This window comes from Bombina bombina, chromosome 4, assembly GCF_027579735.1.
Source record: "Bombina bombina isolate aBomBom1 chromosome 4, aBomBom1.pri, whole genome shotgun sequence".
Taxonomy (NCBI): domain Eukaryota; kingdom Metazoa; phylum Chordata; class Amphibia; order Anura; family Bombinatoridae; genus Bombina; species Bombina bombina.
The window spans coordinates 1,078,286,479-1,078,303,295 of NC_069502.1; the positions used below are offsets into that span (position 1 = coordinate 1,078,286,479).

Sequence of the window (16,817 nt, forward strand, 5' to 3'; positions counted from 1 at the left end):
AAGGAGTTACACTACAACTGTGAGCCTATTGCAGAGCACTTAGAGGAGGCAATAAATATGTTAGAAGGGCCACATATCATCAAGCTTTGATATCTAAAGAAGCAGCAAATGATATTAGAAATTGCACATGCTACATAGAACACAACAAAAAATAACACATGTATTTATGTGTTTTAGACTATGAGCAAGAATGTTTTATTTAATTTTATTTATATACGGACTGACACTAAATTGATTTTATTTACAGGTCTAGGGAACAATGGATCTGACCTCCTCAACAGTGTAGCACATCTGATATTGCACTTAGGCAACTTGCATTTTGGGACTACTAAAGGAGGGTATTGTACCAGTAATGTCTGTCAAATAGATAGCTTTGCACTATTGCTGATTACAACTACACTGACACTAAGGGAACTTATGAGGTGATACACCAAGGTTGAATACACACTTTAATAGTTATAAAATAATGTTCATGTCAGAGAAAGCTAAACTGTTGGTTCCTATTTACAGCTAAAGATTATTTATAAGTCTTCTTGGGTGTGATTTTTATACACTGATGGGTACTCAGAGATATTAGTCTAGCAATATCCAAACCATTATTTTTAATCTTCTAGGGTTCGTTCTCGTCTGAGGTTATATCAACAGAGTGGTGCAAAGCAGATGAGGTGCCAATATTTATAAAGGGATCAAAAGATCAGCTGGGAAATTATCAAGGGGACAGTAAACACATTGGGCTAGATCAGGGGTCAGCAACCTTGGCTCTCCAGATGTTTTAGAACTACATTTCCCATGATGCTTAGGCAGCTTAAAGGGACAGTCTACACCAGAATTTTTATTGTTTTAAAAGATAGATAATCCCTTTACTACCCAGTCCCTAGTTTTGTATAACCAACACTACACCAGAATTTTTATTGTTTTAAAAGATAGATAATCCCTTTATTACCCATTCCCTAGTATTGTATAACCAATACAGTTATATAAATACACTTTTTATCTCTGTGATTATCTTGTATCTAAGCCTATGCAAACTGCCCCCTTATTTCAGTTCTTTTGACAGACATGCATTTTAGCCAATCAGTGCTGGTTCCCTGGATCTTCACGTGCGTGAGAACAGTGTTATCTAAATGACACACATGAACTAATACCCTCTAGTGATGAAAAACTGTCAAAATGCCCTGAGAGAAGAGGCGGCCTTCAAGGTCTTAGAAATTAGCATATGAACCTTCTAGGTTTAGCTTTCAACTAAGAATACCAAGAGAACAAAGCAAAATTGGTGATAAAAGTAAATTGGAAAATTGTTTAAAATTGCATGCATTATCCGACGCATGAAAGTTTATTTTGGACTAGACTGTCCCTTTAAAGACACTTAAGCATCATGGGAAATGTAGTTCTAAAACAACTGGGGAGCCAAGGTTGCTGACCCCTGGGTTAGATTATAAGTGGAGTAGTATTTAGTGCTGCCGCTCAAGTGTAAACACCGCTAGAAGTAACCTTTTTGACTGCTAATTACAAGTTGAAAGTAAAACTTTGGGCGTGAGCGAAACCTGACGAGTGCTAACTTCAGGACTTCGGATATTGTGACCGCGCTAACTTTTTACTCCCATAGACTTTAACGGAGAGCATAGAAGAAAAACACTTATGGCTCGCTCGCTAACCTGAGAGGAGATATTAATATTTCACATTCAAATGTTCTTCACATGCAGGAAAAAATTATTTTTATTTTAAATATATATATATATATATATATATATACCTGTATATCTATTCCTTTAGATATTCAGGTATGGATACATATTTTACATTAACATTATCATATATATATTTAATAATACAAATTTCATTTGCGCTTTAGGTCTAACTCAGTGTCGGGTTAGCGCAGAATTAGTTATTTTAATGCATGTTATTGAAACATTAAATATGAAATATTGATAAAATTAATAATAATTATTAACCCTTTGAGTGCTATGCACTTTCCCACCTCAGTGCTAAGATCTTTAAAGTTTTTTTTAATTTTTTTCAGACCCTCAAGACTTACACTGTTAGAAAGGTTAGGCGATTACCTTTCCAATGGTGGGTTTTGGGGGTCTGTAGCTGCTTAGTTGCCTGAGATACAGGCTTCTAAGCAGCATGCCCCCTACTCCTATACTTAACATTGTTAAGTATAAATAAAGTTGTGCGGTGACGTCATCACGTCATTGCGCGTGACATCACCACGCAAAACGGGAAGCCCCGGCGATGCCTGTCACTATACAGGCACGATCGCCGGGGTAGGAGCAGTTGGGAGCCCCCAGATCTCCCTCAAGGTGGGAGAGTGCTAGTGACGGCTCTGAGCCGTCATTAGCACTCAAAGGGTTAATCATTATTACAGATACTATAAAATATATATATATATATATATATATATGTATTTTTTTTAGAATATTTTAGTACATCTATAATAACTATTTACATTAATTATTTATATTTTTCACTATTTAATATTTCAGAAATACATGACGCACCTTAAGATTAGCGAGCATGAAAAATATGTGTACTCCTGTTGGACTTATGCGCGTAAACCCGTCAGGAGTACACTAATTTTTCATGTGAGTTATCTTAAAGGGACAGTAAAGTCCAAATTAAACTTTCATGATTCACATAGGGCATGCAATTTTAAACAACTTTCCAATTTATTTTTATCATCAAATTTGCTTTGTTCTCTTGGTATTCTTAGTTGAAAGCTAAACTTAGGTAGGCTCATTTGCTAATTTCTAAGACCTTGAAGGTCGCCTCTAATCTCAGTGCATTTTGACAGTTTTTCACAGCTAGAAGACGTTAGTTCATGTATGTCATACATATAGATAACATTGTGCTCATGACTGTGGAGTTACCTAGGAGTCAGCACTGATTGACTAAAATGCATGTCTGTCAAAATAAATTAAATAAGGGTCAGTCTGCAAAGGCTTAGATAGAAGGTAATTACAAAAGTAAAAAGTATATTAATATAACCATGTTGGTTATGTAAATCTGGGGAATGGGTAATAAAGGGATTATCTTTTTAAACACTAAAAATTCTGGAGTAGACTGTCCCTTTAACATGCGTTATTTATTTATTAATTATAAAATATTATATTGTAAATAAATATTATAGATGAACTAAAATATTTTAAAACCCCCAATATATACGTATATTTTATAGTGTCTATAATAATTATTAATAATATTTGTATTAATATTTCATATTTAATATTTAAATAAATAAATAAATAATTAATTAATTAATTCTGCATGTGTGCTAATCCAACACTGCATTAGACCTATAGAGGCCCATTTATCAAGCTCCGAATGGAGCTTGAGGGCCCGTGTTTCTGGCGAGTCTTCAGACTCGCCAGAAACACAAGTTATGGAGCAGCGGTCTAAAGACTGCTGCTCCATAACCTGTTCGCCTGCTCTGATGAGGCGGACAGAGATCGCCCCAATTCAACCCGATCGAGTACGATCGGGTTGATTGACACCCCCCTGCTGGCGGCTGATTGGCCGCGAGTCTGCAGGGGGCGGCGTTGCATCAGCAGCTCACAAGAGCTGCTGGTGCAATGCTGAATACGGAGAGCGTATTGCTCTCCGCATTCAGCGATGTCTGTCGGACCTGATCTGCACTGTCGGATCAGGTCCGACAGACATTTGTTAAATATGCCCCTTTGACAGACCTTTGATAAATAGGCCTCATTGAGTGAAAACCAAAGCGTGTTAAGCATATTTTACATTCCTATGTTCTTCACATAGAAAAAAAAAAATCAATTTTTAATATTAAATATATATTTCTTTCATGTAATTGGCAAGAGTCCATGAGCTAGTGACGTATGGGCTATACATTCCTAACAGGAGGTGCAAAGTTTCCCAAACCTCAAAATGCCTATAAATACACCCCCCACCACACCCACAATTCAGTTTTAAAAACTTTGCCTCCCGTGGAGGTGGTGAAGTAAGTTTGTGCTAGATTCTATGTTGATATGCGTTTTGCAGCGTGCTGAAGCCCGGTTTTTCTCTCAGAGTGCAGTGAATGACAGAGGGATGTGAAGGGAGTATTGCCTATTGAATGCTATGGTCATCCTATCGGGGATCTATTTCATAGGTTCTCTGTTATCGGTCGTAGAGATTCTTCTCCTACCTCCCTTTTCAGATCGACGATATACTCTTATATACCATTACCTCTGCTGATTCTCGTTTCAGTACTGGTTTGGCTATCTACTATATGTAGATGAGTGTCCTGGGGTAAGTAAGTCTTATTTTAATTATGACACTCTCAGCTATGGTTTGGCACTTTATATGTAAAGTTCTAAATATATATTTTATACTTATATTTGCCATGATTCAGGTTAATCAGTATATTTCCTTCTTACAGACTGTCAGTTTCATTTTTGGGAAATGCATTTAAATAAAAAAAAATTCTTACCTGAAAATTTTTCATTTGACTTTTTTTCTAAATTGCGGGCTGTTAGGCTCGCGGGTGCAAAAAATGCTAGAATTTATTGCGTCACTTTTGGCGCGAGAATTACGTTTGACGTTGATGGCGTCATTTCCGGCGTCGTAGTTGACGCCGAGAGTTTTCACGTAGTTGCGTCATCTATGACGCTCGTGTCTGTTACAGACGTTCTTGGCGCCAAAAAATATTTTGTCAGTTGTGGGCGTCATACTTGGCGCCAGATTCTGACATTATTTAAGTCTTTATTTTATTCTGCTTCTGGTTTTCAGAGGCTTATTTTGTTTGCATTTTTTTCTCATTCCTGAAACTGTCATTTAAGGAAATTTATATTTTGCTTTATATGTTGTTTTTTTCTCTTACATTTGCAAGATATTTCAAAAACTGTTCCTGTATCAGAAAATACTGTTGGATACCTGATGACTGATATCAGTCCTACCAAAGCTAAGTTAATTTATTTTAATGTTATGAATGTTTATCTTTAGCTATGGTTTATAATAAGTTATCATGATAAACTTTTACATGCAGAGTCCATTAGTATTAATGCATTATTTATTGCTATTCCTTTTACATCTAATGTACAAGATATACCTAGGGGTTTATAAGAATATTTCTCTGATTGTATCCTAAAGGCTTTGTCTGTCATCCCGCCTTCTAATAAAATGTATAGGTCTTTTTTAAACTTCTCATTTAGTTGATGAATTTTCAAATGACCGACAACATACTGAATTATCCTTCTCTGATGATGTTTTATCTCATTCAGAATATCCTTCATCAGATATTGACACTAACAAATCTAATTTTTTACTTTTAAATAGAGTACATTCGTTCTTTGTTGAAAGGTGTTGATTATATTGGATATTGAGGAGACTAGTTCTTTTGATTTTAAGACTAGCTAACATTTTCTGCTTATTAACCTCCTGTGGTTTCTTCAGAGGTTTTTTTCTAGTTCCTGATACTAGGGAATGGAATAGGCCTGGGACTTCTTTTATTCCTTCTTTAAGGTTTTTAAATTGTATCCTTTGCCAGCAGTTAGTTTAGAGTTTGGGGAAAGATCCCCAAAGTTAATGGGGCTATCTCTACTCTTGCTAAACATACTACTATTCCTATAGAAAATAGTATTTATTTTTTAAATTCCTTCAGATGGGAAACTTGTATCTTATCTAAGGAAAATTATTTTATTTTCAGGTCCTTTTCTTAGGCCTGCAATTTATTTGGCTGATGTTGCAACTGCTTCAACTTTCTGGTTGGATACTTTAGTGCAACAAGTATTGGATTATGATTTGTTTAGCATTGTTAAGTTAATCAACATGCTAATAATTTCATTTGTGTCGTCATTTTTTTGATATTTTCACAATTGAGGTTAAATCTATGTCTTTAGCTATTTTAGCTAGAAGAACTTTGTGTCTTAAATCTTGGAATGCTATTTTGATTTCGATTTCTAAGATCCATATTTCTTTTTTTCCAAGGTAATCAATTATTTGGTTCACAATTGGATTCGTTTCTTTCAACTGTTACTCTGGCGAAGGAAGTTTTTTTTGCTTCAAGATTGAGTTCTAAGAGTAAATCTTAAGCTTGTATTAGTTTTTGTTCTTAATAAGGAACGGAATCCTAATTCTTCCCCAAGTATCATGTTTATAATTAGAAGCTTTCTCCAACATGGAATGAATTCAAGCCATTTAAAATATCAAAGTCAGCCCCCAAATTTGCATGTAGGTGCAACTCTTATTCCAGCTTAGCTGCTAAGGGGCAGGTTAAGACTTTTTTAAATTTGTTTGGTTCAATTCGGTCCAAACTTCTTAGATTGGGGAACAGAATAGGATTCAGAGTAAAACCGCCTGTGAGAAGTCTTTTTCTCTCTAGCATATTCCAGCTATTCCAGTAAGGCTCACACTTTCCTGAAGTGTGTTTCAGACCTATATGTATTGGGTACTTGTAAAGCGCGGCTGGTCACCCGTTGGGGTCTCAAGGCGCTGCTCAGACCTGGAGTTCTCTGGGGTATTCATACCAGTTCCATTTTAGGAACGGGGTTTGAGGTTTTGTTCAAAACTATTCATTGTCCCAAAGATAGAAAATCTTTTTGAATTGTCATATAAGAGTACCATCTTTTAGAATGGTGTTTATATGGTCTATTCTGCCTTTTGGTCAGCAAGGGCATTATTTGTTTACAATAGATACAATAGATGTATATCTTCATATTCTGTTTTCATTAAGATTATTTTCATTTTCTGAGATTCTCTTTTTTAGACAAGCATTACCAATTTGTTGCTTTTCCCTTTGGCCTAGCGACAGCTCTAAGAATCTTTTCAAGGTTCTCAGTGTTTCCTTATTTGGACGATCTCGTGGTACTTGCTCAGTCTTTTCGTTCTGCAGAATCTCATACGATTCAACTTTTGTTGTTTCTTCAAATACATGGTTGGAGGATCTTTTTATCAAAAGCTTCTTGATTCCTCAGACAAGGGTCACCTTTTTTAGGTTTCCAGATAGATTGTGTCAATGTCTTTGTCTCTAACAGACAAGAGACAATTATATTGGGTTCAGCTTGTCGGAACCTTTAGTCTCTATTATTTCCTTCAGTAGCTATATGAATGGAAGTTTTAGGTCTCATGGCTGCAGCATTGGATTTGATTCCCTTTGCTCATTTTCACATGAAACCTTTCCAGTTTTTTATGCTGAATTAATGGTGCAGGGATTATTCTAGGATATTACTTTTAATGTCTTTGAATCCCAATATTCAACTATCTTTTACTTGGTGGTTAGATCACCATCATATAGTTCTACGGGTCTCTTCGGTTCATCCAACCTGGACCATGATCACAACAGATGCAAGTCTTTTAGGTTGGGAAGCTGTCTGGGGATCTCTGTCAGCACAAGGCGTTTGGAAATTTCAAGAGGCGAGATTTCCATTCAATATTTTGGAACTCCGTGCGTTTTCTCAGAGTTCTTCAGTTTTGGCTTCTTTTTGAAGATAGAGACGTTTATTGGTTTTCAGACAGACAATGTCACAACTGTGGCGTATGTCAATCATCAGGGTGGGACTCTCAGTCCTTAGGCTGTGAAAGAAGTATCTCGGATACTTGCTTGGGCTAAATCCAGCTCCTGTCTAATTTCTGCGGTCCATATCCCAGGTATAGACAATTGGGAAGCGGATTATCTCTGTCAATCAAGCTTTACATCCGGGAGAATGGTCTCTTCACCCAGATGTGTTTTTTCAAATTGTTCAGATGTGGGGGCTTCCAGAAATAGATCTGATGGCATCTCATCTAAACAAGAAACTTCCCAGGTACCTATCCAGGTTCGGGGATCCTCAGGCGGAAGCAGTGTATGCTTTGACACTTCCTTGTAGTTATCAACCTGCCTATATTTTTCCGCCTCTGGTTCTTCTTTTAAGAGTGATTTTTAAAATCATCATGGAGCAATCGTTTGTGCTGCTGGCGACTCCAGCATGGCCGCTCAGGTTTTGGTATATGGTTCTTGTTCGGATGTCCAGTTGCCAACCTTGGTCACTTCCATTAAGGCCAGACCTTATACCTTAAGGTTCGCTTTTTCTGTCAGGAACTCAAATTATTAAATTTGATGGTATGGAAATTAAACGCTTAGTGCTTAGTCATAGAGGTTTCTCTGACTCAGTGATTAATACTATGTTGCAGGCTCATAATTCTGTGTTTAGAAAGATTTATTATCGAGTTTGGAAGACTTACATCTCATGATGCTCTTCTCATAAATTCTCTTGGCATTCTTTTAGAATTCCTAGGATTTTACAGTTTCTTCAGGATGGTTTGGATAAAGGTTTTGTCTGCAAGTTCCTTGAAAGGACAAATCTCTGCTCTTTCTGTGCTGTTTCACAGAAAAATTGCTAATCTTCCTGATATTCATTGTTTTGTTCAGGCTTTGGTTCGTATCAAGCCTGTCATTAAGCCAATTTCTCCTCCTTGGAGTCTTAATTTGGTTCTGAGGGTTTTACAGGCTCTTCCGTTTGAGCCTATGCATTCTTTGGACTTTAAATTACTTTCATGGAAAGTATTGTTCCTTTTGGCCATCTCTTCTGCTAGAAGAGTTTCTGAATTATCTGCTCTTTCTTGTGAGTCTCCTTTTCTGATTTTCCATCAGGATAAGGCAGTTTTGCGGACTTCATTTAAATTTTTACCTAAAGTTGTGAATTTTTACATCATTAGTAGAGAAATTATTGTCCCTTCCTTGTGTCCTACTCCTAAGAATTCTTTGGAAAGATCCTTACATTCTTTGGATGTGGTAAGAGCTTTGAAATATTATGCTGAAGCTACTAAGATTTCAGAAAGACTTCTAGTCTATTTGTTATCTTTTCTGCTTTTAGGAAAGGTCAGAAGGCTTCTGCTATTTCTTTGGCATCTTGGTTAAAGCTTTTGATTCATCATGCTTATTTGGAGTCAGGTTAATCCCCGCCTCAGAGGATTACGGCTCATTCTACTAGGTCAGTTTCTACTTCCTGGGCTTTTAAGAATGAAGCTTCTGTTGATCAGATTTGCAAAGTAACGACTTGGTCTTCTTTGCATACTTTTACTAAATTCTACCATTTTGATGTTTTCTCTTATTCAGAAGCAGTTTTTTGGTAGAAAAGTACTTCAAGCAGCTGTTTCAGTTTGATTCTTCTGCTTATAATTTCAGTTTTTTTCATTATAAAGATTAAATCTTTTTGATTTGGTTTGTGGATTAATTTTTCAGCGGAATTGGCTGTCTTTATTTTTATCCCTCCCTCTCTAGTGACTCTTGCGTGGAGTTCCACATCTTGGGTATTTGCTATCCCATACGTCACTAGCTCATGGACTCTTGCCAATTACATGAAAGAAAACTATTTATGTAAGAACTTACCTGATAAATTAATTTCTTTCATATTGGCAAGAGTCCATGAGGCCCACCCTTTTTTATGGTGGTTAGGATTTTTTTTGTATAAAGCACAATTATTCCAATTCCTTGTTGATGCTTTCACTCCTTTCTTATCACCCCACTTCTTGGCTATTCGTTAAACTGAATTGTGGGTGTGGTGGGGGGGTGTATTTATAGGCATTTTGAGGTTTGGGAAACTTTGCCCCTCCTGGTAGGAATGTATATCCCATACGTCACTAGCTCATGGACTCTTGCCAATATGAAAGAAATTAATTTATCAGGTAAGTTCTTACATAAAGTATGTTTTCTATATATATCTGATAATGTAAATTTAAAATATATATCTATACCTATATACCTATATATCTATGGAAATAGATATATATGTATAGGTATATCTAAAAAATTATATTTAATATAACATTTTCCTGTATGTGAAGAACATTGGAATGTGAAATATTTACAGAACATATACACTAAAACACATTATTAAATATTATTATTCAATTATTGTTTAGACACAGATATATATTTTAGCCATTTGTAGTTAAATACATGTCCATATACCATATAACTTTAAACCCATATAAAAAAAAATATTAATATTTATATGATTCATTTTTTATCAGATAGTGTTTATATGAGTGTAACGATATATTATTACTGTATATTTTAATGTATTTATGTTGTGTGCGGTGTAACTTTTCATTTAGCCCCATCCCTTTACGCAAGGTCTTCAGTCGCTTTAACCCGACGCGTGTACAATTCGATTGCACTCAGGTGAAGGTGTTTACTTTCAATTTGTAATATGCGCAAATTAACATGCCCGCGCTATTGTAATATCAAGAGTGCAAACCTTAGCGCATCACTTGTAATTTAGCCCATTGTAATTACATGACATTTCTTTTGTGTTGCTATGGGATAACACATCAGCCGAGCCTAAACTTTTTCAATAGCCAAATTCCACCAATAACTGGAGGAACAAATCTGGGCTTTAGTCTGCAGACAGCAAGGCTAGCCAAAGTAATAATGCTAGTAAAACGTACATTGTTCTGCAGTTGTTATCAGTTTAGGGAATGATATGTAGCAGGATTAACCCTAACCCTAAAAAGTCAGCAGGGAGAATTTCAAGTTCTAAGAATTGGAAAATCCTCAATTTTCATCTTAAATTACATGGAAAGGGGGCAAAATAAATGACAGTATACTGCAAAATTATTTCATTAAGTGTAATCAAACATTTTCCATAAAAAATCTCAAGGTGTTTAATGTGCCTTTAAAGGATAATGTTCCGGAATATATTTTGAACAATGGTATCAATATAAATGCATTTTTACACATCTACAATCTATTTTATATCCTTTTGATGCACAATTGGAAATCGCTTCAGTTTGTTTTTTTACCTCCTTTTTGATCAACAGTAGTATCAGAAATGAGAGAAAGGTTGAACTTGATAAACTTGACTCAACCTATATTACTATATAACCTTTATATTTATGAAGCAGCTGCTGATATATACAGTATATATTGACGAGCTTGGTACTTATACATAACAACTAACCTGGAGAAGAAAATATGTTTTAGCATATATATAAATGTATACATTTTTTGTTTACCTGCTTCTAAATCAATGCCACAGAACTGAACAGGTACTAAATATAATCATTTTTTTCCCCCCAATTTTAGATATTTCATAAGGTCTTACGAACAAGCTACTAAGTTTTCGGGATAAAGTGCAGAGCTTAAGATGTTTTGTGGAAAACCAAACCTTATCACCAATTTTGTAGTCAGGAGGTTTTCATTTGCAAAGATCATAGAAATGTTTTGAGTGGCCTGAGCTTCAGAGATATTATTTTTTAGGACTTGCAACGTCTGGGAAAGAGAATTTGTAAGGTCGTCAACCAAAGGTGAGCTTGAATGAACATCAGAAAAGAGATGAAAAGTTGGATTATATCCATAATTTGTGGAAAATGGTGAACATTTAGTTGAAGAATTGTTGGAATTATTATAGGCAAATTCAGCACAAGGTAGGAAATTAGCCAATTGTTCTTGTTGTTTTGAACAGTGTGATCTTAAGTATTGCTCTAACCACTGATTTGTCTTCTCTGTTCGTTTGCGGATGGAAAGCAGTACTAAGCCTCCGTTTTATGTTAAGACGGAGACAGAGATCCTTCCAATCAATAGTAATGGAAGAAGGCAAACCATGTAATTTCACTATATTATCTAGAAATAACTGAGCGGTTTGAGAAGCAGTGGGTAGAGAACGAGTTGGTAGAAAATGGGCCATTTTAGCAAGGAGATCAACAACCACAAGAATAGTTGTGAAGTTGGAGGAATTCGGTAGTTCAACTATAAAATCCATAGCTATCTCCTTCCATGGTTTGTATGGAATTGGTAAAGATATTAAAAAACCATAAGGTCTATTGACATCTGTTTTGGTCCGAATACATATTGGACCTGATTCAATGTATTTCTTTACTGTTTGAAGCATTTTAGACCACCAAAAATTCCTTTGTAATAGTTCCAGGGTCTTTCCCATACCAGGGTGTCCACTTAAAAGAAAATCATGAACCAATTCAAGTACAGTTTGTTGTTGTAGAGGTGGAACACACATTTTCATGGTAATAAATACCGTCTGCTGCCTTTTGAAGAGAAGATAATTGAAGGGACGGATTATGTTCTTGAGCAGAACGTAAAACTTGAAGATAATCTGAAATGAGAGCAATATGAAGTGATGCTGAGGTATGACAGTGGAAGCAGGATTTAAGTTTTTATGAGGTTCAATCTGTCTGGAAAGAGCATCTGCTTTTCCGTTTTTATCACCCGGACTGTAGATAATTAGAAAATTAAATCTAGAAAAATATAAACTCCACCGGACTTGTCTTTGTCATGAACCAAGCCTCCAGACTAAAAAGAAAAAGAAAAGGTCTGGGAGGCATTCTGCTAAGAAGGGCTGTGTGGGGATTTGAACCTGTGGCTCTGTGGTTGCTATTTCTGTTTGCTTACATGTTGAGCAACAGCCAGTTCTAGCAATAGCATGGATCTTAAAAGATCTGATAAATAACTATTTGCCTTACTTATTACACCTGTGCAACACACAGGTGTTCTCAATTCTGGAATTAATCAGAACCAACCCTGTTCAAAACCTCCCTATTTAAGGATGGCTTTTAGTCTGCATTAGTGTCTTCACATTGGATCTGTTTTGTCAAGTCAGAACCTGTTTCCTGTACTTCGTTGGAGAAAGATTTCACCTTTGCACCTGTTTACAAGGTATTACCAGGAGAAAGCCTTTACCTTTAAACCTGTTACCAGTTCACAAGTTTGTTTCCTGCCTTGTGCAATTCCTGCACTCAGCTATAACCAGGACAAAGACTTTACATTTAAACCTGTTACCAGTTCACAAGTTTGTTTCCTGCCTTGTGCAATTCCTGCACTCAGCTATAACCAGGAGAAAGACTTTACCTTTAAACCTGTTACCAGTTTGCAAGTTTGTTTCCTGCCTTGTGCAGTTCCTGCACTCAGCTACAACCAGGAGAAAGACTTTACCTTTAAACCTGTTACCAGTTCACAAGTTTGTTTCCTGCCTTGTGCAATTCCTGCACTCAGCTATAACCAGGAGAAAGACTTTACCTTTAAACCTGCTACCTGTTTACAAGTTGTTTTCTGCCTTGAGCAAATCTTACATTTCAGTTATTACCAGGAGAAAGACTTTCCTTTTTGAATCTGCATCTCTGCTTACTAGTTTTGTTTATTTTCACTCCTGCTGTATGTGGTCTTAACATACCTGAGTAGCATATTTAAAAATTCTGCAAGTATTTGCTTAAACAAAGTATTTTGTTGTTTAAATAAATTCGTTATCATTTTCAATCAGTATGGCTTCTACTAATCTTCCTTTAAAGCAACTGTTCCAGACAATGAGGCTCTCACATAATATCCTGAGACAGAACATGACAGTCTTGCTGAAAAAGTCTGATTAGTTTTTAAATATTCAAGGTTCTTGTGGTCATTATAGATGAGGATAGGTTGGTTGGTACTGTCTAGGAGATGCCTCCTATGCTCTAATGATGATTTAATAGCTAAGAGTTCCTTCTCCCCAATGGGATAGTTACGTTCAGCCTGGGACATATTTTTGGAATAGAACGCAACTGGGTGCAATGGATGTTTAATGAAATACGTTGTGAAAGCACAGCTCCTATTGCAACATCAGATGCATCTACCTCTAAAGTGTACTGAAGGGTAGGATCCAGGTAATGTAAAATAGGAGCGGTAGTGAACTTCTCTTTTAAGAGGTCAAACGATTGTTGAGCTTCATTAGACCAATGGAAATATGTAGTTTTTGCTGATAAACGTGTCAAAGGTTTGACTATGCTCGAGAATCCTTTAATGAATTTTCTGTAGAAATTAGAGAATCCTAAAAATGTTTGAATTGTTTCTTTGAAGTGGGTGTAGGCTAGCTGGTAACAGCTGAAACTTTGTTGTCTCCCATCTGAACACCCAATGGACTAATTCTATATCCGAGAAAATAAATATCTTTAGCGTGAAAAATACATTTTTCAGGTTTAGCATACAGATGGTGGCTTCTTAACCTGGAGAGAACTGTCCTAACATGATTAATATGTTGATGTGTATGTGGATATAATAGTAGAGCGCTGGATATGTGGGATACCAGACACCTTACAAATGGAAAAGATCCTTCGTTCTTTTCAGAAAAAGTATGTGGTAAAGGGTGGGAGTAAGGGCGCTAAACAAAGCTAAAGGTATCTAAAATAAATGTTAAATAAATAATTAGAGCATATGCTTTCGCTGGTAAAAGGTGTGCAAAAAAATTCTTTTTATAAAGTGCTCTGTTGCCAAATAAATTAAATTGACAAACAAACCTGAAAAAATTGATGTGTTAAATAAATTTCATATGTTGATAGCGTTAATAATATATTAAAAAGAATGAATACATACTGATGTGAAACAAACAAGGATATTTGTGTATACAGTTGAGTGTAATGAATAGTAAAGATGCGAGGATAAACAATATAAATTAAATGACAAATTTATTATATTCTAATATCAAACTAAACATATGGAATAAAATGAATTTGATAATAGACCGCTACCTATGGGGACGTCTCCCCTAAAAATATTAAAATCTGTCAGCTAAAATGTCCTCAGAATCCAATAAGCTAACAACCTGACTTAAAATATATATATATATATCAAATAATACAATTGAAACACAGTATCGGAGGAGTGGAGAAATAAACAGAAAAACAAATTGAGCAGTCTGAGGATAGCAGAGCACTAAGCTGCTGGGAAAGGAAAAAAAAAAGTCAGTGATATTTATCGCCACATTAGCCAAGTGAGAATTTTACTACCATAAAATCAGTTCGTCGTGGCTGTTAGAATGGTTCTCTGCCTATTAGAGCACGTATTAGTCTGAAGTTTACCTTGGGAGACACAAATGATACAAGTTACCTTAACTTCTTAGATGGAGCTGTTACATAGGACTCTTTTTTGTTTCACACAGTGATTAATGTGCGCCGCATGTGTCTTGGCGTCTGACGTCACCTGCGGAGTTCCGAGTGATTGTTCCTATTCCTAAAGAGCGAGCTTTATCAAAATCACTTAGTAGTTATTTTCTCCAAAGGGGTACATTTAAAACATCCTGCACTTAGTGCTATGCACGCAGGGGAAATGTAACCATAGAGAGAAATTGGTGAAGTGATGAGTGATAATGCAAAAGTAACCCGGGTTAACAGATACAGGAACAGTTGTTTCCAAAGTAAACAGGTGCAAGTTCCACAAGTTTCCAATCTCAAAACAGTCACAATGATGACTGTTTTGAGATTGGAAACTTGTTGTATATCGTATAGAATATTGTTTATCCTCGCATCTTTACTATTCATTACACTCAACTGTATACACAAATATCCTTGTTTGTTTCACATCAGTATGTACTCATTCTTTTTAATATATTATTAACGCTATCAACATATGAAATTTATTCAACACATCAATTTTTTCAGGTTTGTTTGTCAATTTAATTTATTTGGCAACAGAGCACTTTATAAAAAGAATTTTTTGCACACCTTTTACCAGCGAAAGCATATGCACTAATTAATTATTTATTTAACATTTATTTTAGATACCTTTAGCTTTTTTTAGCGCCCTTACTCCCACCCTTTATCACATGATTAATATGTTATTTTAATGAATTTGAGTAAATGAGTATGTCATCTAGATATATTATCATATAAACGTCCAAGATGTCACGGAATATGTTGTTTATAAAGTTTTGAAAAGTGGCAGAGGCGTTACAAAGCCAGAATGGCATCCCAGTATACTCATAAAGTCCATATCTTGTATAAAAAGCAGTGAGCCATTCATCACCTGTCCGAATTCTTTTCATGTTGTATGCCCCCCTAAGATCTAACTTGGTGTATATCTTTGCAGAACTTAATCGTTCTATCAACTCAGGAATAAGTGGTAGGGGGTACCTGTTTTAATGGTTACTTTGTTCAGTTCACGGTAATCTACTATAGGCCTTAGGGACTCGTCTTTGTTTCTTACAAAAAAAGATTTCTACACCTGCAAGAGAGATGGACGGTCTTATAAATCCCTTTCTAAGATTATCATCTATATAATCCTTTAAATGTTGTAATTCCGGTTAGGACAGCGGGTAAATATGACCATGTGATAGGTGACCCAGGTAATAGCTCTATAGGAAAATCATACGGTCTATGGGGAGGTAATGATTCAGCCTCCTTCTTACTAAATACATCCTGGAAGTCTGTATATTCACTAGGGATGTCTTGCTTGTTAATTTGTAAGAGAGAGGAACTTGAGAAACAAGTTTTTGTACAATAAGCAGACTCGAGAGACAAGATGAGATTACTCCAATTGATAGTGGGTTGGTGGAGTTGTAACCATTTTAAACCTAGTACGATAGGGAAAAGAGGTGAAGAAGTTATCAAAAGTTATGAACTCCTTATGACCTGACTTGGTGCTAACTATTAAGGATGTACCATCAAAAACACAGAGAACCACTGGTTTGATTTTCATAATAGTGGGAATTTTATTTTTTGATACAGCACTTGAATCTATGAACAGTCCTGATGCTCCAGAGTCAATAATGACATTCACATGAATCATTAATGGCATTTATCGATGTGCGGCGGACATGATACGCTACATCCTATCATGTCCGTCCGCACTTTAATAAATCGGCCCCTATGTGATCTAAACAGGAGGGTGCAAAATAAAGAAATATTAGAACATTTGGTTGTTTTTCACAGTTTTACTCAGAATAAGAAAGAACACTATTTTTTTCTAATAGTCCCTTACCTGCTTGGAGCCATATCTGTTCAAGAGTTATCCATTGGTGCAACGGACCCTGCTTCTGCACACTACTATGCATGGTTATCTCTGACATGGCTTGCTCTAAACGTGAAGCTGCAATTGAAGAAGCTCTCTGGGAACCTTAAAATACAGATAAAAAAAAAAAACA

At 35.8% G+C, this 16,817-nt stretch overlaps 1 protein-coding gene across 1 annotated transcript in view; it reads right to left on the bottom strand.

The window, feature by feature from the left end:
• TTC7A (tetratricopeptide repeat domain 7A) overlaps positions 1–16,817 on the bottom strand; it is a 1,159,252-nt gene that overhangs the window by 123,301 nt on the left and 1,019,134 nt on the right. Inside the window, exon 18 of the mRNA XM_053712237.1 lies at positions 16,655–16,789. Within this exon, the coding sequence (XP_053568212.1) occupies positions 16,655–16,789 (135 nt within the window). The remainder of the gene's footprint in view (positions 1–16,654; positions 16,790–16,817) is intronic.